This window comes from Ylistrum balloti, unplaced genomic scaffold, assembly GCF_031769215.1.
Source record: "Ylistrum balloti isolate Yb309-2 unplaced genomic scaffold, AGI_CSIRO_Ybal_v1 Utg370142, whole genome shotgun sequence".
In the NCBI taxonomy this organism is placed as follows: Eukaryota; Metazoa; Mollusca; class Bivalvia; order Pectinida; family Pectinidae; genus Ylistrum; species Ylistrum balloti.
Genome location: NW_026782148.1, coordinates 696,919 through 720,219, shown reverse-complemented (window position 1 = coordinate 720,219; position 23,301 = coordinate 696,919). Strand labels below are relative to the sequence as shown.

Genomic DNA, 23,301 nt, shown 5'->3' with positions numbered 1-23,301 from the left:
GGTATTTCTCGGTAAGTTAGTGTTTCCATAAACTAAAGTATCCAAGGTTATCTGTAAAGGTAAAGTAGCAAAACAGTCTTGTCTAATGTTTCTATATTTGGTACATTATAAAAGATAATGTTCGACAGTTTCATTTGATAACCTACAATTACACAACGGAGATTCAACAATTTTTTTCTTAAATAAATGGTCATTTAGGGAACTACATTCCATACGCAATCTAGCATGGTATATTTGTCCAAGTCTAGTTCCAGCAAAATAATATGTTGGCACTGAAGTAGCATTGGCACTTAAATACAATTTTAATTTTGAAAGAGAGGGATTATTTTTAATAGCAGCGGGGAGATCATTCCAAATGTGGATTGTTGAAGATAAGAAGGACTTTTTATATGTATTTGTTCTGCAGCGAATTGGAAGAAAGTTATTGGCTTCTCTAGTATTGTGACCGTGTATATTGGAGTGTCTCTGAGGAAGTATATCTTGTAAATATGGCGGTGTTTTGCTATGGACCATTTTATGAAGCTGGATAATTTTATGATAGTTTCTTCTAGTTTTAAGTGGATCCCATCCTGTCTCTTTGTAAAGTTTTAAAATGCTGGTAAGTTTGGTTGTAAACTTTGAATGGAGAACGAATGATTGCCAATATAGTGCAAGCTGAATTCGACAACATCATGGAAATCCTCAGGGCTGCAAATGTTTTGTATTCACAGATTTGTTTGCTCGTTGCTAGAGAATAAATTGTCAACGGAATACTGGTATGGTGACAAAATATCACAGATCATGACAAAATATGACAAAATTATGACAAAGTCGTGACAAAATAAAGGCAAAGAAAAAGACCACAGATTTAACAGTATTATTTCTTTTAATTTTGTTTAAATGGACACTTCCGATTCTCTTCTTCATAAACTTTAAGATAAAATGATAAAATGGACACTTGCGATTCTCTTCTTCATAAACTTTAAGATAAAATGATAAAATGGACACTTCCGATTCTCTTCTTCATAAACTTTAAGATAAAATGATAAAATGGACACTTCCTATTCTCTTCTTCATAAACTTTAAGATAAAATGATAAAATGGACACTTCCGATTCTCTTCTTCATAAACTTTAAGATAAAATGATAAAATAAACACTTCTGATTCTCTTTTTCATAACTTTTAAGATAAAATGAGATCCAGATCCTCATCCTTATCTACCTCACTACAATCATTCGAACCATGCTGTAATTCGCAGAAATCGTTGCCGAAAAGTTACAAAATTTGGTAAGTAAACAAAAATGATGACGTCACACAATTCTATGTTGATAAGTGAACAAAAATGATAACGTATCACACTCCCATAATGATAAGATAACAAAAGTTTGGACGTTACACACTCCAATTTGTGCGATTGGTGCGTTTTCGAATGTTGTACTACGACTGATGCGTTTTCAAATGTCGTACTACGACTGGTGCGTTTTCAAATGCTGTACTACGATTGGTGCGTTTTCGACTTTTGCATTACGATTGGTTTCCGAGTGTACTGAACAGTTCTAGGAGACTTTAATAGAGGTTGAGCAGGTAGGTGCTCCACGTTGTGAAAGGGATTTATTACATTTCTTCCTAAGTCAGGAAGTAACGGAAGCGTTTCCTGGTAAGTCTATACCTTTCTCAAATTCTCGCGCACATGCTTTTGAAAATAAAAAGAAGAGACAAGAAATGAAAAGATAAAAAATCAATTTTAACTGTTGGACCAGGTGTGTGATTTTATGAAATTCACATCTCCCTTCAGTTAGATACATGTTGTCTTTCAATCTTCTAGACATCAAAGAAGTAGAATAAATGCAAAAACAAAGACAAAGACCAAGAAGACAGATTCAACGATATCATTTTTCATTTTGTTAAAATGTACACTAAAATTCAGATTCTCTTATTCATAAATTTAAAGATAAAATAAGATTCTGATCCTCTTCCTTATCTACTTTACTTCAAGTAATCGAAGCATGCTGTTCTCCTCCACTTTCACTTTCAACCACTCGATCCATGCTGTAATACACAGAATCTTTTGCAGAAAAAGATATGGAAATGGTAAGTAAACAAAACTGATGACGTCACACACTCCAATCGTAGAACAACGTTCGAAAACGCACCAATCGTAGTACAACGTTCGAAAACACACCAGTCGTAGTAGGACAACTGAAAACGCACCAATCGTAGTAGGACAACTGAAAACGCACCAATCGTAGAACGACAACTGAAAACGCACCAATCGTAGTAGGACAACTGAAAACACACCAGTCGTAGTAGGACAACTGAAAACGCACCAATCGTAGAACGACAACTGAAAACGCACCAATCATAACGTGAATACCACGATGAAAAATTGTACAGAAAGTGAGAAAATATATTCTACTACGAAAAAGAAAATATTATCCGGGGGAAAAGAGATATATCAACCCGAAGAAAAATTAGGCATCGAGGTTTACCTTTAAATAAGTGAATCTACGCAAGTGTACAGCCTTGGTAACGACTGTGTCCTATAATTTTTCATGGTTCCTCACACCGTAACTATAGTAAAGGAATTTAGTTCAATTGCTCTGCAGCCGCCTTCAACGTTTCTAATAGAGACACTAGACAGCAAAATACGGGTTTTTGCCATATCGGCAACAATATCTACAAAACAGTGTTCAATCCTTATGTTTGTGTCGACATACGTAATTCCCACAGATGTTGTTTCAGTGAAAATGTAGTACCAAGTAAGCATGCTATTTCTATGACATATTAGGATTTGTCCGAGATTCTACGTAATTAACTAAAAAGAAACATTGGATACTTAATGAAATGCTTCTTTAACTGACGTTTTCGTAGAGAGATATGTACTAACCCTCATTGGAATGAAACATTAACAATCAACAGTGAGTGTGATTATCTTAAACTAATATTCTACATGTTTTCTGATGTAAGAGTTACTTACTATAGAGTTGGAGTACTTCTACTTTTTAAAACCTTAAGAAGTGGAACTTTATTTAAACAAGTTTAAACTCCTGATTCCAAATTTTGATCCAAACGAGTGTTAATTTTTTCATTTTTTTGCAATAAAACATTTATTTAGTAGGAAAAAAAACCAAACGTTGTATGATTCTTTTTATTCAGGTAATTTTAAAATTACATTAAACATAATGATCAAGTTCTGTTACCAGATTGCGACCTAGTTCATGTATATAGATTGTGAAAGAATACTAGTATTAAACCGCCTAATGAAATTATAAAAACATGACCTGAAATGGAAAAACAAGAAAAAACAATATCTTGATAAAATCTGTTCTCTACTTACATTGTTCATAATTGGTTCTATCAAGGTCTAGATACCACTTAAATTCAGATAAACTTTCTTATTTTATTTTACCTCTATGCACGATTTCAAGATTTCAAGATGGCGGACGATCGCTAAGCAACCCCCGACCTATATAGTATCACTATATCATCATTGGTTACTGGAGGAGGCTTTGGTTGGGGGTCACTAAGGCCTCCATCCTGATTTGCCATCCTGATTTCGTTAGAAACGAAATCCAAGGAGGCAGAATTTTCTTAGTCCCCCTTCCCCAGTAAATCCTTATCATCAATTTTTATTAGTATAGAAATTCGCCCTTGTGAAAGGTAACTCCTACCTTGTTTCACAGTGCGTAACTTCTCTCCATTTTATCTCAAAATCATTGTACCCAATGCTCTTGTGAACTCATTCTTCATTCATCATTCGAACGTCGACGATAACAATTTTTTTCTCGGGAGTGATTCACCTTAGATACACACACCCAAATCGATAATAGATTACTAAGTAGCCTGGTTGAATAACTGCAGTCATTCAAATCGTGTTGGTTGTTGTGCTAATGGAATAGATGAATACTTGATTGCATGTTTTATGAGAAAAGTTGTTTGGTCCTGGTACCAATAATATGTATATCGAATGATACAAACACTCATCTATTAACCATGTACATGTTAAGGATGCTCTGTGTTACTTCAGTACTGGCAGGTAGGTATTTGTTTTGACTTATTCAAAAATTGTTTTATCTTCTGTCATATCATGGAACAAATATTTCCTCCTATTGTGTGAAAGAATGCTGATAACGGCTGATTGACTTCAATTTTTATTTCAATATTGTAAATAATGTACATGATAGAAGCATCAGATCACTTGTATATATGATGTAATTAATTAATTCATGTTTTATTTGTTTGTCATACAAAAAAAGTATTTTGCTCCATGAAATCTTCATATCACAATCATCATATCACATCACAATGACCATATCATATTACAATCGGAATAAACATGTTATTTGTACTTCTTTTCCTATCAGAATTTCGCCATAACCATTTCCATGGCGATAACAGATTTGATAATATTTTACCAAGTGGTGGAATAACGTTGGAACTCGCCGTACCAAGCCTATCTTCATGTGCACAAGAGTGTTTTTATCAGGCAGATTGTGTATCCGTGTTTTACAAAGATAAAAAGTGTATAGGGTGGAACACGAGAACTGACGATCTGTCCCCAACCTCACTTGATGAAAACATGCAATACTATGAACTGAAAGGTAGTATTTTCCTCCAGATTATTACTTTTTTACTTACACATTTAACACATATGATCAATACATGTAATGTCTACGCAACAATTCTGTCAGGTCTTTCGTTGCTTTTCTCCCTTGATTTAGGAAAATGCTTCAATACGCAAAATGAATGTTAATGTTGTCATTGATCGTAATGTCTTTATAAACCGAGATAAATACTTGTGTTATTACATATGTACGTGCATAATTGTAAACTGTATGGTAATAAACGCAATATGTTAATGATATGTTAAGATGATCGTCGAACTAAGTGGAATTTGGTCAAGTTTCGATAAATGCAAAAACTGAAGACGGCATATTGTGCATTTATGATAGGAGGGAGTAGAGCCAAAAACAACTTATTCCTCCTTCTAGCGATGCTAAGGGCCTAAATTATGAAATCTAGAAGAGTTTGGAAAATCAAAATTGATCGAAAGAAATGTCAAAATATAAATGGGGAGGAGTACTTGCCCCAAAGCTAAAGCATCAGTGGCCTTAACCATAAATGCACCACTTTTTAAACTAATCAGTATTCACCAATTTTGTGCGACAAACATCATAAATTGAAAATGATATTTCTCATTTGAAATGTATAATTTCATTTGGTTGATATTAAGGTTTTTAGTTCGCCTATCCATAACAATTTTTGTCTTTGTCCTCATGTCTATTTATATTATCCAGGTGTTTATGGTAATGTGGCTGAAGGCAAACCAGCGGTTCAATCCTCTACCTTTCCACCTTTCTCCGGAATTTACAGTGCATCCAAGGCCGTAGATGGTAGCAGGTATCCTGTCGCTGTGAAACCTGACGATTCGTGTTCTTGTACAAACAAAGCAAACTCACAATGGTGGCGAGTTGACCTTTTGGATACCTTTCTGGTGACAGACGTAGCCGTGTTGAAGAGAAAAGATGACGCAGATGGTAAGTCATTTCGTCATGTTTATTTAGGACAAATTTATTTCCGATTCAAGGACCGAAAAATAACATACATTAAAACCAATTATGAAACACATATTGCACAATTCACACTTTTTTTTTACACAAATATTTTCACACTTTATAACGTTTTGCTGATGCATGCATAGCCTAACTTTCATGATACTACCAAACCTAGTCAAAAGACCATCAAACATACAATTTACAAGTAGCTGTAGATTCACGGAGGACAAGTTTTGATATCATAAAGCTGAGTGTACTATCTAATATGTAATAAAATGCGTGTAGTACTCTGAACTTCTTTCCAACAGTGAATGAGAATACAAAATTTGTCACATTAATCTTAATTCCGCGATTCACTTTTACATTAGAACAATTGCGGTATATTTGTTTCAGTTGTGATGTTGTAGGATGTTTGTTAGAATACATATCAAGTTATCGCCACCATGTTTCAAGGATGGCACATGTAACGTGTTCGCTACTCTAGATGCATATACTTGCCTATATCTAAAATTTTATTCAGGCCGATATTGATTTCTCATCTTAATTTTCAAACTTTTTTTTCCTAACATCGCATGAAACTCCGGGACGGACCGGTGTTTTGTTCACCTTTATTCTTTTCGTATCGAAAAGTAGCAATGTTTAAAATATACACATTTACTTGATGTTGTATTGCGATTATCAGATAAATGAAAATTACGAAATTCATCGAATTATGAGGTTAAAGCACATATATGGATTTGACAAATCTTGCAATCTTGATTTTCTTCAATCGTCTCCTAGGCTTCAAAACTGCATCGCTGTCGAGTCCTAGAGGACGAGACAGCTGTAAGATGCTGTTTGATGATTTACTTCTACTATATCCAGTTTTAAATGTTTGTTTTTTTGTACAATGTATCATATGCCATTCACGTAAGCGTGTTCGGTGAGACTTGTGGATGGTAAGCTCTGCTGGTAGCTTTCTGTTCCAAGTTTTACTTTTCATCCTACATACTACGGCTTTACCATGTGACATAATTTAGTTCGATGATGATCATTTCATAACATTTTGACTCTTTAATGAGCATGTCCATTACCTCTTAATATCTTTCAGGTATAACGCTGGTTAATGTTAGCATTGGTGTATCCCATGCCTCTAGTGGCCCCTTCACAACTTGTTATAGCACCGGAACCAAGACTAGCACCACGAGGTTTGAAACGTTCACATGCCAGACACCTGTCTATGGACGCTATGTAAAACTATCCAAACTGGTGTCGGATATTCTATGCTTGTGTGAGGTAGAAATATATGTTCAAGATTAACTTTCTGTCTTTCTTTACTAAGAAAATGACTTCATGAAAAACAAAATGCTAGAACTGCATTGAAATGTTCATATTTTGCACTAGTTCTATCGATTTGGAGTTGCCATGCCAGTATTTGTTCTTTTGTTGTTCTAAGCAACAATGATGCGGAGAAACTACGGATTTTAGAACATGTTAACGTGATACATGGACCTTTTGAATTGTTCTATAAACAACAATGAGCGGGGCTACATTTGAATTAATCGTGTTCTGTGACTTTTAGGCCCATTTACTTTATTAATATGTACAAGGTACAAGTTAAATTGCCATTTATTATAAACATCTATATTAAGGCATCAGAGTTGTTGGCGCATAATACAAGGTAACCTGCAGAATGTATATAGCAAGGACCTGCGTATTGTAATGTTGCTATTTATTAATGACGTCATGACTTTTTTTGCTCACTTAAGCACTTTGAAATGTACTTCCACAACAAAACTGATTTCCTGATAAAACAACAGAATTATTTATGTGTATATAATTGAAAATTAGTTATGTGATTAGAGGAATTGATGCAGACAACATGCGTGATTGTACGTATAGATATATCGATGATGAAGATTCGGGAACATAAGATTTATGATATGGTTTGAAATAAACTCTCTCTCTCTTTGGAAGCTTACACAACTTTGGTATTGTTTAAAATAAAGGTTTTGGAAGGTAGCATTACTTTGGAAATTGTTTAAAATAAGCGTTCTGGAAGCTAACACAACTTGGGATATCGTTTAAAATAAAAGTTTTGGATGTTGTTGAAAAAAAAGTTGTGGAAGTTAACACTATTTTGGTATTGTTTAAACTAAACGTTCTGGAAGCTAACACAACTTTGGGTATTGTTTAAAATAAAAGTTTTGGAAGTTAACATCACTTTGGATATTGTTTAAAAATGAAAGTTGTGGAAGTTAACACTACTTTGGATAGTGTTTAAAAAGACGTTCTGGAAGCTAACATCACTTTGGATATTGTTTAAAATAAAAGTTGTGGAAAGCTTTAATGGTTCTTGCTGAGAAGTCGTTTGCGTGTTCCTTTTCTTTCAAAAACTATTCGCCATGCCTGTAAAGTAATCAATAATACAACGTGCACCCTCCACTAAAATAGATATAAACACATCTAATAGATCAACTTACATCTAAATGGGGCCTTTCTCATTCTTATTCATTTAATTAGTGAAATAGACCGTAAAATGAATTAATGATTTTAGGTAAAAAATGTATCACATGAGGTGACTACTGTATTTCAACACATACCTTTATCGATCCTTAAGCAATGTATCGATAAATGAATGCATGAACATGTCTTTCACATTACCGTAATACTGGTCGATATTCCCACACCTGTGACAAAGTCTATAAATGGTTTCTCTGTGTAGTCTTTAAATATCCATCCTTACAAATATTTTCCCTGAAAAGAAACATTCTGGGGCAAATGTAATAGAGGATTAGCAAAGATTGACCTACAAAGGGTTTGAAATCGAAACACCGTGTGTTCATATTGAAACTTTTTGTTTATGTGTAGAGTGTAATGTTTGGTGTGTAAAAAATTTTGTCTAATATCATGTATATTCACTTGATCTTTTAACGTCACTTTTAGAATCACAAAGCTATGTGTGAACGTAACAGAAACTTCCGATTCCAAAAGGTCACATGGTTCATAAAATGCTGTCTCATCAACCGAGACTTCGCTTTGAATCGGTAAGGGAAGTTACCCGTGAATAATACACAGAATAAAAAATAGACGTAAGATACGTGTGTAAATTGATCTATTCTACCTGGTTAGGGTACCTGTTTGATCATCAACGCATGACAAACTTCCTGGCTTTAATTCATGGTAATGGAAACATGGCGTCACTTGATAAATGTTTACTTGCGATGAGAGATAAAAACACTTCAAATGATAATGGAATTGTTGACTTTCACAACATCTTATTAAAGCCCCAATATACGTACAAATCACTATAAAAAACAAACTTTATCTTATTTTCCACGTAAAATATGTAACAAAACAAATACTTTCCTTTAGTTATAGAAAATAAAACTGACTGTTTTCAATTTAAATAAAAATTGAAAAAATCGGAAAATAAACAATGTGGGACCCACAATAATTCATACATTACCGCTCGTAGCGATGACATTGCGCATGCGCATATTCCGTGTGTGTAAACATGGCAGACACAGTATAGACGTTCACCATTCGCTTCCTTTTTTCCAATCATACATCAGGCCAGTTCTGAATTCTTACGTTATAATTGTGCATCGTATCGTTTCTAAACTAATTATTCCTTCTTATAATTTCCCAAAACTGAATGTTTATCACAGGAATACCTGAAGTTTACGACAAGACTTCGCAAACAATGTTTGTAAACAAAAACTTACCAAAGACATATCTGCATGTGCTTCCTCTATAAGTAGAAACCTCAACTCTCGCGAGATCAGGTCATGAACTTTCCGACGTGGTTCGGCAACAATCGTAAGTTCGATGGCGGCGTGTTTAAAATGGAGGTGTGTTTACAAATAGCGAGTTTCAACTGCTCATATATCAATACTTTATGCATAAAGTAATGGTAACTATTGTTTGAATAACTTAATTTTAACTACATCTTAGAGAATATCTCAATAATTATGTGTGATTCTACACTAAAGTTTTGGTGAATGTTACGTATATTGGGGCTTTAATGAGTTGTTTTAATTATGAAATTCAGTTTCTGATAAAGATAAATGCAACTGAATAAGATCGCTTTTGAAATAGAGTTATTAAACGACACGATTTACTAGAGAAAAAAATATATATTTGAAATAATGTTATTTCAGTAGAACGTAGAATTTCAGGCCCGTCAGTTAGAGATGTGAGGTGTGAGGCTCGACGCCCTCTGTTCCTGATGTGTTGTGTTTGTCATCTCATTATCTAATGAATGAAAAGTTTAGTGTACCAGTACGAAGTAAAGTTTATAGCTGGCTAAATCAGATTGATGTTATTGTTTCCCGTTCCAGTGACTTGTCATAACACGTACAGCCAAAAGCTAACTTATTGATCATGCAATGAAGTGGATAACTTCATAAAAGGTTTACAGGGCTGTTAAACTCGAAATGCTTCTACTAATTTTAGGCTATTGCGTGATAATTATTTTTTCGTGTATTTGTCTGTTACGGAAGAGCGTCAGTAAATTGTGGTAACATTTATCCAATCCGTTTGTCTTTTGTTTGCAATAAAATGCCCCTATCGTCAGACAAAATACAGAATTTTTTATCACATTATGTGGTCAAAGTACGTTTTATTTAAAACAAACATTTGTTTTAACATTTGCTTAATTGTTTAAAGCTAATATATTTGTTTTTTATCCCAGCCTCACGATTCGAGTCACTAGACTATGTGTTTTCTCTCATAGATAACATCTTGTTACATCATTTGTTACGATAGGGAATGTCGGACGACAACGTCTTTGACCAACAGAAACGCTTATTTTGTGCTTATTACAAAATTAATGCATTGCCAAATATAAGAATAGTATAGGTAAAAATATACTTAAGTATATCCACTTAGGAGAGCGTCTGAAAATTTACTTATATTGGTATTCTCGTCGACAATTGTTCCTGTAAGCATTATGCGGTTGATAAAATATATGAAACTGTAATGTATTATTGCCAAGTAAGTATTTAAAGTCACCCGCCAAAACTACCTAATATGGTTTTCAAAATAGAAGAGTTTCAAAACCAGTTGAACAAGGAAGTATTCAAATGTTATTTCCTTATCGTGTTAAGTAAATAGTGGGACTTATGCGGAAGTAGCTGGTAGAGATTGATGAAAATGGGGACACCTACAGAAGATGAAGTCTTAGCTGGAATAAAACGACTGGTATGTACCTGCTGACGTAAAATAATATCTTATATATACTATCTACTGTGATTACAATAGTATTGAATATCACAATAAAAAAAACAATCTTTTACGTCTACAATACATGTCGATATCGAGGGTACTGATATCAGCTCTGAAATGTTAAACCTAGCACGCTAAATAAAGCGTTTGACTAATTATAATATTATATAACGTATATAAATCAGACCTCCCAGCATGACTTCGAGCGGTTACCCATAAACTATAAACATGCCTAACTTTAATTTATGCCAGTGTCAATACGTAAGTATATGTTCTATGTTGAAATCTACCGTATTTTGTACTAGGACATACCTATATAGCCACACTGGCCATGACAACCGAACTTTTTAAAAGTAATAAAACCACCCGAGTTGATAACAGGTTTTAATTGGAGTTACCTCCCCTCAGTCTACGTCTTGTTGCATTGGTGTGTATTGTATTATTTCAATATACATGTATATTTACATACTGAATTTTCGTTTTGGATGATTTAAGATTTTTTTTTTATTTATTTGTCTAAATATATATATATAAACGTTAGAAATAGAAATGTACCTTGTCAGTTCGACAGTGGTAATTTACAATTATCTAGCGTTTGACTATCATTTCAATTTATATTCAGCGAAATTTGATTTTTACAAAAAATATTGTTTTTTCTTAATGATACAGTTCGATACTCTATGAAGAGTTGATAGATTTTACCGTAATATATTTCAATTTCTACCCAAATCAGACTCAATGAACCTACTAAATGTGATCCGTTTCATTTACCAATGAATTTGACCACATTAACATTGCCAGGGCGTATCTTTAAGGAAAAAAAACAATATCTTTTGAAAAAAAACAATATTTTTGGTAAAAAAAGCAAGGTGATCCGTTACAAATACTGTTTGTATAGTGTATGACTGAAACAATCGAGATGGACAGTCCTACATTGATTACTTCATAAATAGTTACTCATTCTAAATTTAAAGTTCGAGAAAAGCCTTTACCTTACAATATATCAATAATGTGTACGTATTGATTGTATATAGACATGTATGTAAAATATTGTGATATCCTAATTTATCGCTACCAAAGAATACCATTGTCAATATATATATGTCAGGACGTAAAACTGAACAAAATAAACACCACGCCCAGCTACACGTTATACCATTACTTTAACAGTTAACGTTTAAATGTATCAATATACATTAATAATGATAGTTTCTTACACGCATTGTGGTATGACGTCATGAATGCTGGTATCCCCGTAACGTCATCATACCACACGCTGGGCAGGAATTTCCGGCGTGTTTTAAAATAACCCCGCGAAGTCGGTTGGAAAAACGGTCCTTATGTCAATCTTTAACAAACTTTTGGGGATTTCTTTTCCGGGATCTCAGTAGAATAAATGCTGGAATTTTGTATTTAGAAAATGATATATGGGTATACGTAAAACAAATGATACACGAAAATATGTGAAATATTCAAATAGATTGCTCATTTTCTCTGGTCCCATTGTAGACGACAAACTGAATATCTATTTAGGTATTTTTCAGAAAACTTTGAAATGAATGTAAACGCAACTGTTAATGAAAACCGTAAATATTAAATATAAACTTTATATATTTTACAACAATTGCGAAACAAGTTATGTCAACTTATACTAATCACTCTTGTTGGCCCGGATGTAAGCGCGCGAGGGGTCTTATTGTGGGAGGAAACCGGAGAACCCGGGGAAAACCCACGTGGTCGGGCAGGTGACCCCGTAAATATTCAGATTAACTGCGTAAATTTTATATGACCGGCTTCGCAAGTTATTCAATTTATCCCATATCATTTATAGTTACCCTTTAAAAACCATAAGAAAATAGAAAATAAATCTTTAAGTTAACAAAGTAATGTTTCATGAAGAGGTGTATTCTCCGGTTATTGGCCACAATTTCAAACGTAAGTGGATTTCTTCATACTAATACAATACTTGTTTTCTTCTCTCTTTTTTTAGATTCTTGAGGAAAAAAGAGATATACTTTGTAGATATATGAATCCAGAACGTTATTTCGATTATTTGAGGTCAAAGTTCGTAATAAATGAAGAGGACAAAGAGGAGATAGAGTTCGAAAAAACGAGGAGGAAAAAGGCTAGCGTTATGATTGATATTATACTGAAAAAAGGAGGCGATGCTTACGACATATTTGTAAAGGCGATACAGGCAGATCGGACACAAACACACTTGGTGAATTTACTTCATGAAGAGTACGAGAAACGCAAAAATAACTACTTTGGTAAGTCAGAAAAGAATATAATGCCCTTGTCTTATGGTAAATCAAATTTAGGAAAGTGACCGATTCTCGGGTAACAACTTACCGTTGTCCATTATCATTATAGATGTGTGTCATAGGGTCATTCATTCGTTTATTTTTTCCGTGAGCCATCCTACTCCTAGGTTAAATAACAAACACATCATTACATAATGTGGAACAAATATGAAAGAATGTTATACAAATTAGGTTAAATGGAGAGTAAGCTTACAATGATACTGTAGTGTACAATTAGTTCTATCAGTCACTAAATTCTATGTTTCCTTAAAAACATTTGGACTTCTGTGATAGAATTGTTTGATATATTTACGTCTCAGATTTTGGTAAAAAGGACATTTTAGGATAAAGTGAAATTCGTCCTCACCAGAGGTACAACGAGTACATGATCTATTTTGACGAAAAACATTATTCCGTCTACCGACTTCAGTACTTAAATTATGTGACGACAATCTGAAACAAGTAATAAGACGTTTGTACTTTGCTTCTATAGATTTACATTAATAAAATTGGAGACAAAAATTTTCAACAAGGTGCTGATACAGAAAACCCTTAGGTGACCTAGATATGTTTGCTAACATGTGATTGTTCGTGATCGTCACAGGGATGTTGTTCAATGTGGTCACTGTTGCTGGACACTGGCGATCTACACATCTCCAAATAACACCTATTATTACGTCTAGTCTTAATTGAATATTTGAATCCGTCTTGAACCAAATAGAGTCCAGCTCTACCTTTGTCTACTCTTACTTGTGCATAAGCCATTTCATATAGGTAACGTTAAACAGTTCAAAAGTCAAATATATTATAACTACATAAAAATAGTAATAAAAAAACCCAGAAAATTATTGGGGCAAAGTAAGTAATCTTTTACTCACATCTAGAGTGAAAAATAATTATTTTTATGTCGACGATTTTATTTTACTTTTGTAATCAATGTTTTTATAAACCAGTATAATGACATTCACAAACCAAGGAATGAGAAAACAAGTTATAAAAGTTTATGTTGAAAAAACAGAGTGAACAATAGTGATACTATGTACTTATGATTGTTTCTGTTGTATAAACAACTAGTCCTCTTCATGTCTTCATATATACGGTATATATATCTGTCTATAAAAATATTTATTTAAACATTTTTTTTATATCCTTGCCTTTACTTTTCATTTTTACAAGTTTCTCATATCATGCTTATAGTTGACCAGGTGAATTATGCTAGTAAGTATTGAAATAGACTATACTTATTTTTGTCCACGTATTTTTTTAGAAGTTGGCCGAGTGGGAAGGAAGCCTATCGCTTAACGTTTCATCATTCATGAGTTGTGTATGGAATGTATTTAGTTTAACCTTTTACCAATTTATTAAATGACTCTTGATTAAGTTTGTGAAATATCACATCCTCAAAATCTTTTGGTAAATCAATTTGATTTTTATATTCTTTAATTCAATGGTATCTTTATTCTTATAGCTTTGGTTAAAAAACAACCCGTGACTACGGCACCTATCAACGATCAGTTCCTTCCGAGACCACCGCCACCTCCACCAATGGCAGGTTTATGTTCTGATGAAAACAACCAAAGAGATTGCCAAGTTCTTCCCCCTCCTACAACTACAGCACCGCTCAACACTCAAGCGAGAACTAATAATAAACCGTCCCCATTACTGGTGGGACCTCCTGTCAGTGATGGTCGAGCCAGAACTGAAGCCCCACCAGAGCCTTTGGTTCCGTCCTCAGTTAGGACAGAAAATCGTATTCCATCGGTTGTCCACGCAACCACATGCAGACACACACCGTCTTCGACAAACCAAAGTGCTGATACTGAATCTACGAAAGACCAGAAGGATCAGACGAATCGACACAAATTAAAATTCACCTCCCGTTCCGCAGACCACGCCGATATCGACGAGGAAACACATAGAAAAGAAGTGTTTTCACGCGAAGGCGAGGAACACACAGAGTCAGTGAAGACAGAAAGTGACAGTTCTTCAGAGTTTTCCTCCGAGTCTACAAAACCAAAGGAATAAAACTGAATGATCCAGTTCGGAAATCTTAATAGCGCGACATTTGTCTACAAATTTCAAACATTCAATATTTCAAAAGGATGTATTCGAAGTCTGGCAATGTTAACTCTGTTGCTTGAACATAAAGATGAAAATGTCTGACATTTGCTTTTTTGCAGATTTCGCATGGACCGTACCTAGTTTGTTCTCATTGTACACGTGCTACGTGAGTACGGCACAAATATGTCGTTATGAGCGACAAATGGAATAGGTTCAGAGAAAAAGGGGCGGGGTTCCACAGTTTTGGTATTTTTTAAAATTTTCTTATTACTTTCACAATATGTAATCATCCACAGTTAAAACGTCTCCATTTCTGGTCGTTTCGATTGTGTTAGTGTAACATCAAAAGTTAAGTTTCGCCTCGACATTGCTTGATGTAACAAAAGATGAGTTCACATGAAAATGCAACGCAATATTCTTTGAAAATACAAAATCCTAGGTAAATTTGTGGAATGCGGTTTCTATTGTCTATAAAATTTCGTCCCTAAAGTATTTGTTAAAAAGGAAATAAACGACACTGATGCATTACAATCATATTAGCAGCAATGCTATAATACTAATCACGATTACTCAAATTATGGTTTAAATATAAAATATATTTTTTTAATGAATAACATTCTTGTTTGTTGTGTGTAAGGGTATCGCCTGCATTACTTTTGAATACTTGAAGGTCCACTGTATACCATAATTGTTCTGTACGTCTGCACACGGACGTTCGGATAAGGATAGAAACAGCTGAACTTAAACTTGTGTCTATATTGTGTCCGTAGTCAGTCCTTTCCGATAAAAGAATATATGTAAGCCACGTATAGCCAGTAAAAAGGATTTTCTGTGTGCTTACTTTGAGCCGAATGAAATGAGAAAGATAAACATATATTGTTAAATTTAAATCATGTATATAAACAGACAGTAAGTTTCATACCTTAACATCATTTTCCCCACAAGATCGAAATATGAACATATGAATTTTCCTTGTATTTAAAGATCACATCCTTAGTAAGACTAAATTTTAACCCTGTATACAGATTTGACCAATTCTTAGAGTTCAGTTCTGTTGACGAGAATGCTTTGGGGAAAAAACCATGCTAAATTAAACCGATCAAATTTCAACAAATTGCTCTTACTTTAGCATATCATAGTTGGGTCCGCGTAGTGCACCATTTCGTAAGTAATAATCGAAAATGTAAGCTTCTCTATTGAAATTAGAAATACAAGTAAGAAATATATTTTCATAGGTGTATTCTCTGAACTGCCCTCCTTTTGGAAAAATTGTACATTAAAAAAAATTCTATATTCCCTGAAAGTTCTGATTTATTTCATAATAGCAACGTGAATTACATCCAGCAACTGGTGCTTGGACCGACTCTTGCATCAACACCAACAAAGAGTGTCCTTCCGGTCTAATACTGTTAACGATAACCGGTTTTAGTATATACATCACCCCTGCTGTCTACTTACAAAGCATTATATCCATGATAAATATTTCAGCAGAGATGACGCGGGATGCGTTGTATTTGGTGGATAAAGGGACAAAACTCTCTACATGAGTAGTCCCCATTTCATTATCAAGATAATCGTCTGTAAACGGCTCACGCCATTTCAATATTCTTGAAAAACGTATTGAAATAATAGAGCTCTTCATTATTCTTCTGAAAAATGACCTCATTAGTTTATAGGTTGTGTTGAAGATTATATCGCGAAAGATTGACTTTGAGTAAACAACCACCTTCACTTTTCAACTACCGACGTGTGATTCATATACTTTAATAACTGATAATAAACTGGCTACAATATTAGGAAAGGAGGTTTTTTTCATGCTAATGGATAAGACACAAAACAGTCTACAGCTGTGGCCTTTGTTTGTGCAGTCAGGGATGTCGACATAGTTTTGCAAGACGTCAACTTTGGCCCTGACTGCCAGGTCAACTATTGGTGTCCGTGAGCCGTTATAGAGGTGTACTGAGACTTAAGGAACATCTCTGGTAGATATGGGTAATTATAGGCTCCCAGAGTTTCTGTCCTTTGTTTCACACATTTGGATGGTAGAGCGATAAGATAAGAGAATACATCAAGGTGCAATGGTCCTGGAACTTAAAATGTGACAATCTATTGACAAACGATACACAAATAGACCTGTTGAGTCCCTTCAAGCTGTTTCTATCAGGGACTAACAATTTACTTACTTCATTACTTTTTTTTTTATATTTTATGTTTGTAATAAAGACAAAAAACAATTAAGTATTTATATCATTTACTCCAACGTATGTCATACAACTGTAAACAAAATTTACTTTGTCAACACTGTTTGATAAATATTTTGCATGATGGAATTTGACTTTGCAATTTTCAACTGTGTAAATCTTTTTCGCAAAAATGTTTCCACAGCTATAACTTGCCCAGAAATGACAATGAAAGTTATAATACCTAACATCATTGACATATATCCTTGCAGAAATCTTATCTACTTCTACAGCCAGTGATGTACATGGTATATGTATCCATGTATGTAGATGGAAATTATAGCCATGCTAGTCGTTTACTCATCAATTTCTTTCATACTCAAAACTTTCATCTTCTCAGTGAAACAGGAAAAAGCAACAAAGAAATCTATACACAAGGAAATATGCTGCACAAGGAACCAGCAAGTACAGTTCAATTAGAAATAGATTTTCAGTATTCATACAAATTGATTCCCCACTTCATATTGTGAGTGATAAGAACACATCTGCAAACCAGGAAAAATGGATCTGATATCTTAACACACAACAATATTTGATATATTTGTACATTTAGTCGAATTAATAATAACTGAAAAAAAACCTTGAATTTTGTGGAAATTGATATCCATTGATGACTTGGTCATATTGAATCTTTGTGTTTAAACTACAAAACCCAGTTTTGACTGTAAAACAAATACAGTGGTGTGTATTTTAAATAAATTATCATTACTTAAAGCACTATTTCTATGATACAAAGAATTTTACATCTTTCAGCTTGAAAATGTATTGTCTTATTTATCTAGAACACAATGATATAACTCATGGAGAAATAGGAGTTTGTCTCTTTCTTAAAAAGAACTGTGAAAGCAAATAGTGCAAGTGAAATTCTAAAATCACACACACAGAATTGTATCATATTTATACGGAATTTACACATGATTCAAATAACTAATAAGTAAGGACAAATATTATAATAATAAAACTAACATCCACATGTATATACAGTAATTGTTTATCACAGTTTAACAGATGAGATATAGTTTGACACAACAATGCTGGTACAAGATGTTTACTTCTCTTGCAAAAGATAGTATGTTTTGCTTCAATTACAATAAGGTCAATGAAACTATAAAAAGATTATATAATTATAAAGCATTAGGTTGAACAAACAGTGTAAGGTTTGAATAAAAATACAATATATCTGAACTGAAATGCTTTCAGAAAGTTTACTCTTCACTGAACAGTTTGTTAAAAAATATTATCATTTGTCAAAAGAATGTTTTGAAACCTGATTTATTTAAAGGTTCAGTTTTCTACAAAAAATGTAAGACAGATGATGTGTAATGGTACCATCCAAAGGAAGCCATTTCCTTACAGAGTCTACACTAGTGATCCAGCAAACAGGTGTGCAAGGGAAATAACTCAGCTACAACAGACTTTCTCGTTTTAAAGGATGTAAAGATCATGTTTGGGTCAATGTTCTCTGTGACGTTCCTCCTCCCACTGTGCTTTTCTCTCGCAGACTTTGGGATTCCCTTTTCAACACATTTAATAATGTCTGTGAGCTTTCTAATATCTGAAAATACAAATAAAACAATACTCAATTAAAATTCAAATCCATGTTTTAATATTATAGAAGATCAAATTTAGTGTAGAATAATTGGTTTATTTTGTTTTCCCTTTATAATCAAGTAACACTGATTGCTCTAATTTGAAATAACTGCTGTTTATTCATTTATTTCTGTTTTTTTTTTCAATTCAAATATTAACCTTCATGTAAGCTGCTTCTGTTTCTGCTATCGTCTTGTCAAACTCATTTCGAGATGCCATCTTTTTACTCAGACTTTCGTTAATCTTGGCTAGTCGTTCTGTGAGGATGCGAATGTCATTCTGCAGTTTTTGCTTTTCCTCTTCCTCTTGGAGGATCTGCTTGTGAATGTCATCACGTTTGTGACACAAATCATTTATACCTGAAATGGAGCTCAAAAAATTAGATATTCAAATCCAATGTATATATCAGAATAGAAAAGGAATTATTAAATATTTATCACTACCAAACAGACACCCACTAATTCTTAACAAATATTTATTACTCATTGTAATTATTTGCAAAGTTTCAAAGGATTATTTGAACAAAATCTGAACCACAGCTGTACATCTTTTATAATACATCAAAAGTGAAAATCATATATTCATGTTGGACATGTCCTGAGATTTAATGGACACGCCTCTGATATACCTGTACAAAGAAAATGAAATGTCTAATTCCCTATAAATTTTCAATATTTTATACATGGGTTAAATCTGATCAGGACAGAAAATGAAGCTTAATTAGAAAATTGAGGTATGATTATGAACAAAAATAAAACCAAGCATTCTGTACAAGCACATTATATACCTACTACACATCATGACAGACAGCTCTTGAACTACTAATTATAAAACATGTCTGTAGTTGCTACAGTGATCAAGTACACTGTAACATAGATACATGAATCAAATAATTCTTTACTTTTAATGCCTTAATTCTGCCTCTGATTTCAAACTCCTGAATTTTACCATTACAAACATAAAATGACTTATCAGTTGGCTTATCAAACTGCTAGACAGCAGTATAGCATGGTAAAGAACCAGTATAAATAATGTCATGTGACCCTATGGATTTAATGGCTAATTCAGAGAGCTACACTTAAATACTGTGTTAATATTACCTGTCCATAAAAAGTCATGGTCAAATCACTGATTTCAAATAAATCACTACTACTTGTTACTAAGTCATAAAGATGTCCTGCCAAGTAGTTGGAAATCTGCAACTTTTTACAAAATATGTACTTCCACTTGTCAACAATATCAGCACCACTGATATCAAATGAATAATTTTGAAAATGATACAGAATGTCTGAATATGCCTAGGAATGTGATTTCGAAGCTAAATTTTTTAAAATTGAAATGAAGAAGGGATCCATCAAAAAATCTGGAATAACCTATTCAGGTGTTAATCTAGATTTCGAGTAAAACTACCCATTGTGAAAACCGAGATCTTTTTACCTATTTTAAGAACTGGTGAAATTCCAGACTGCTGTTTTGGTCAGAATTCAAAAGAGGGATGGCGTTGAAACATATGGCTTAAATGAGAATCACATGAATGAAATGTTGATATTTCTCGTTCATAATTGCATTATTTGGAGTATGTTATGTAGAAATATACTAATTAATTATTACAGTAAAAACATTTTCCCTATTTGGGGGTGAGTATTTTGGGGAAATTTCCCCATGTGATCAATTTTCAGAGGGTAAAACCACTTAGAACCTTATACCTCTAGTAACTTGTAAAATTAGTCTAGATTAATCTCTGATGGTCCATTGGTCATCATATTTTTGAGTTTATCCATTCACATACAGATTCTATCTCATAATCAGGAGATTGGACTACTGCAGTGCAACAAATTTAGGTGGAAATTCTTCTTGTATTCAACGGCAACAGATATGGGTGATTTTATTACCAGGTATGGTGCGTTCATTGCCTGATAAATACAATGACTGTACCTGTTGTGTGATGTATGTGTGAAAATATAAATTTTGATGTGATAATCTTCAGGGACTTAAACGTTTTTCATGTCTTTCAACATGACTGAAATACACGAGTGAACGGATGGCATACATTCCTAATCAGAAAATGCCCAAAACTATTCCCAATTAAATTATATTTTCCTGATTCCATTCCAAAGACTTAAGTTGATAAAATTATTACAAACTCTTTGACGGTATCATTCAAAGTCTAGGACTTCTTTAAGTGAGAAATGATTCTTTTTTACTGACAAAAATATTATGTATTTGAAAATGTACATATTATGCATGAAGGCGAGAAAGATTATTCTGAATTCTGAATATATAAATGTATACAATGAACTTGCCAAACCTGGCGGAAGTTTTCAATTTAAAATGTAAACTGGTCAGATCTATTATTTTGTAATGATTTCCATTCTTTTTTTAAAAAGGAGATAATGAATAAATGAAATTAAATCGTAGGTAAATACCTTGTTGTATTGTATGATGGTTGAGTACTGCAATGTACATGCATATAACATGTTACTAAGTAAATGGATTGATTCCAATTTCATAAATAATACAACATACAGTTTTTGGACAAAAGTAGTGGAACAATAAACTATTCTTATATGTTAGTTTCCGTGTTGTTTACGTTGGAACTGTATACATGATACATAAATCTGTCAGACATTGCTTACAGCATCGGAAACATCACACACAGTCTGGTGCTTTAATTAGCATTCTATTATGTCGTCTGCTCACATGGATTTGTTTTCAAACAGAACCAAAATGGAGCCAGTCGATACACAAGTGAGGGCAAGAAACAAGGTGTAGTATGTATGATTCAGAAAGACTTATCTCTACAAAGCATTGATGACTGATTGAATGTGCCTAAGACATTTGATTTACAGGAATTTCTGTGAACGCAGGAGTGTGTAAAATGGTGAAAAACTAGGCTAACTCAAAAATTCAACCACACGTGACTAAAGGAAAATTTTAGAGAACTGAAAGCAGACAGACAGCCTTTGGCAAACATTTGTAATAATGTTAACAGAAATATTTCCAGTAAAACTGTATGGAGGTTTTTAAAATCAAATGGATAAAGGAGAAACAAATCAACATTTCTCCTGTCAACAGAGCAAAACGGGCTAACCTGGCGCAATGAAAAATGTCTCTACACAGAGAATTGGAAGATTTAGGTGATAGCTTGAAAATTGGTAAAGACAAAAGAGTGTAGTTAGAGGAAATCTGATGAAGCATGTTGTCACTACTATGGTTTCACGAAGGTATTTATAGAAACAGACCAAACACAATAAGCTGGTCGACCAAAATCTGTTCATTAAGAGGTTTTGGCCTTAATTGTAATTCAATGTTTCGCGTCAAATCAATGGATCTAGCTATATACACTGTAGACCTTAGTCGATATTCAAAATCTACTTGTAACTTCACACAGATCAGCAACTGAAACTAAACAAAATAGTGTACTTCCCAACGTTAACAAAAATATTCTTTAAGATACGACAACACTTACTTTGATTTTTTTTTTATTCTAACGGTAATCCCACATAAACACACCATTAAATCGACGGACGGTGACATATGACAACAATGAGAACTACGGGTCGTGAAAATCAAAACTGCACTTTCCAAGGGAAATAGAGGCAGTTCGGTAAAATATAACTTACATTTCACTAATTCATTGTTGTAGCTCTGCAGAGCAGCACCTTGCTGCGACATTTCAGCAACAGCTGTAAATTTTCCTCCTCCGAGATCCCCTTGGCGCGTTGTAACTTGTCTTTCCGTCCACAGGCTGTTGATAAGCGTAAAACGTCATCGTTTTCTGTGTTGTTTAACATAAAATAAGAGCCGTAGGCGTCGAAGCCCAATTATCCGGATACGTTGAATGACGAATCGAATAATAATAATAATAATAATAATAATAATAATAATAATAATAATAATAATAATAATAATAATAATAATAATGTTACATAAATAAATAGTTAGAAAATAAATAAATGCAAGTTAATAGAAAAATGTATGAAATAACAATAAAAAATGAGTCTATAAAATTCATCAACAGATTTTCACTAAAGTGTGGATCATAGCCACATGTTTACTACTATATGTATATAATATGTAACCGTTATGCATAATGGAAAAAATATTTGAAAACCACATATTCATATTTCCTTTAGACAGTTTTCCTTCTATGCTCTACTTTTGAATCAAATGTACAAGAACAAGAAGAGATTAATGAAACGAACCTATTCAATTTCATTTTATCAAGACTCTAGTGACGTCAAATGAAAAAGTAGTGACGAGTTTCAGAAATGTCACATGAAAGGGAAACGAATGTAAGATTTTCTTCCTCACATAACTTATTTTTATATTATATAATAACAAGGTTTAAGAAAATTAAAGGGG

General features: G+C 33.4%; 3 protein-coding genes across 3 annotated transcripts; 2 read left to right on the top strand and 1 right to left on the bottom strand.

Moving 5' to 3' along the window:
- The first annotated feature begins 4,315 nt into the window (after nucleotides 1-4,315).
- On the top strand, nucleotides 4,316-6,833 carry LOC132550751 (fucolectin-like). The gene is made up of 3 exons (XM_060214842.1): nucleotides 4,316-4,580; nucleotides 5,277-5,516; nucleotides 6,625-6,833. Exons 1-3 carry the CDS (start codon nucleotides 4,316-4,318, stop codon nucleotides 6,831-6,833), a joined length of 714 nt encoding a protein of 237 aa, XP_060070825.1.
- A 3,798-nt stretch (nucleotides 6,834-10,631) lies between these two features.
- LOC132550733 (B-cell lymphoma/leukemia 10-like) lies at nucleotides 10,632-15,662 on the top strand. The gene is made up of 3 exons (XM_060214826.1): nucleotides 10,632-10,718; nucleotides 12,733-13,012; nucleotides 14,514-15,662. Exons 1-3 carry the CDS (start codon nucleotides 10,665-10,667, stop codon nucleotides 15,068-15,070), a joined length of 891 nt encoding a protein of 296 aa, XP_060070809.1. The 5' UTR covers nucleotides 10,632-10,664; the 3' UTR covers nucleotides 15,071-15,662.
- Nucleotides 15,663-17,366: 1,704 nt separating this feature from the next.
- On the bottom strand, nucleotides 17,367-22,730 carry LOC132550729 (microtubule nucleation factor SSNA1-like). Its single transcript, XM_060214821.1, is given in 4 exon segments — nucleotides 17,367-18,901; nucleotides 19,096-19,295; nucleotides 22,560-22,670; nucleotides 22,673-22,730. Coding segments are annotated over 4 exon segments (483 nt in total). The 3' UTR covers nucleotides 17,367-18,787.
- Nucleotides 22,731-23,301: the final 571 nt, after the last annotated feature.

Coding starts and splice junctions, on each gene's coding strand:
- LOC132550751 (XM_060214842.1), top strand. CDS start 4,316: ATGTTATTTGTACTTCTTTTCCTATCAGAATTTCGCCATAACCATTTC. Junction 4,581..5,276: donor GCAATACTATGAACTGAAAG/GTAGTATTTTCC, acceptor TATATTATCCAG/GTGTTTATGGTAATGTGGCT. Junction 5,517..6,624: donor GAGAAAAGATGACGCAGATG/GTAAGTCATTTC, acceptor AATATCTTTCAG/GTATAACGCTGGTTAATGTT.
- LOC132550733 (XM_060214826.1), top strand. CDS start 10,665: ATGAAAATGGGGACACCTACAGAAGATGAAGTCTTAGCTGGAATAAAA. Junction 10,719..12,732: donor TAGCTGGAATAAAACGACTG/GTATGTACCTGC, acceptor CTCTTTTTTTAG/ATTCTTGAGGAAAAAAGAGA. Junction 13,013..14,513: donor ACGCAAAAATAACTACTTTG/GTAAGTCAGAAA, acceptor TTATTCTTATAG/CTTTGGTTAAAAAACAACCC.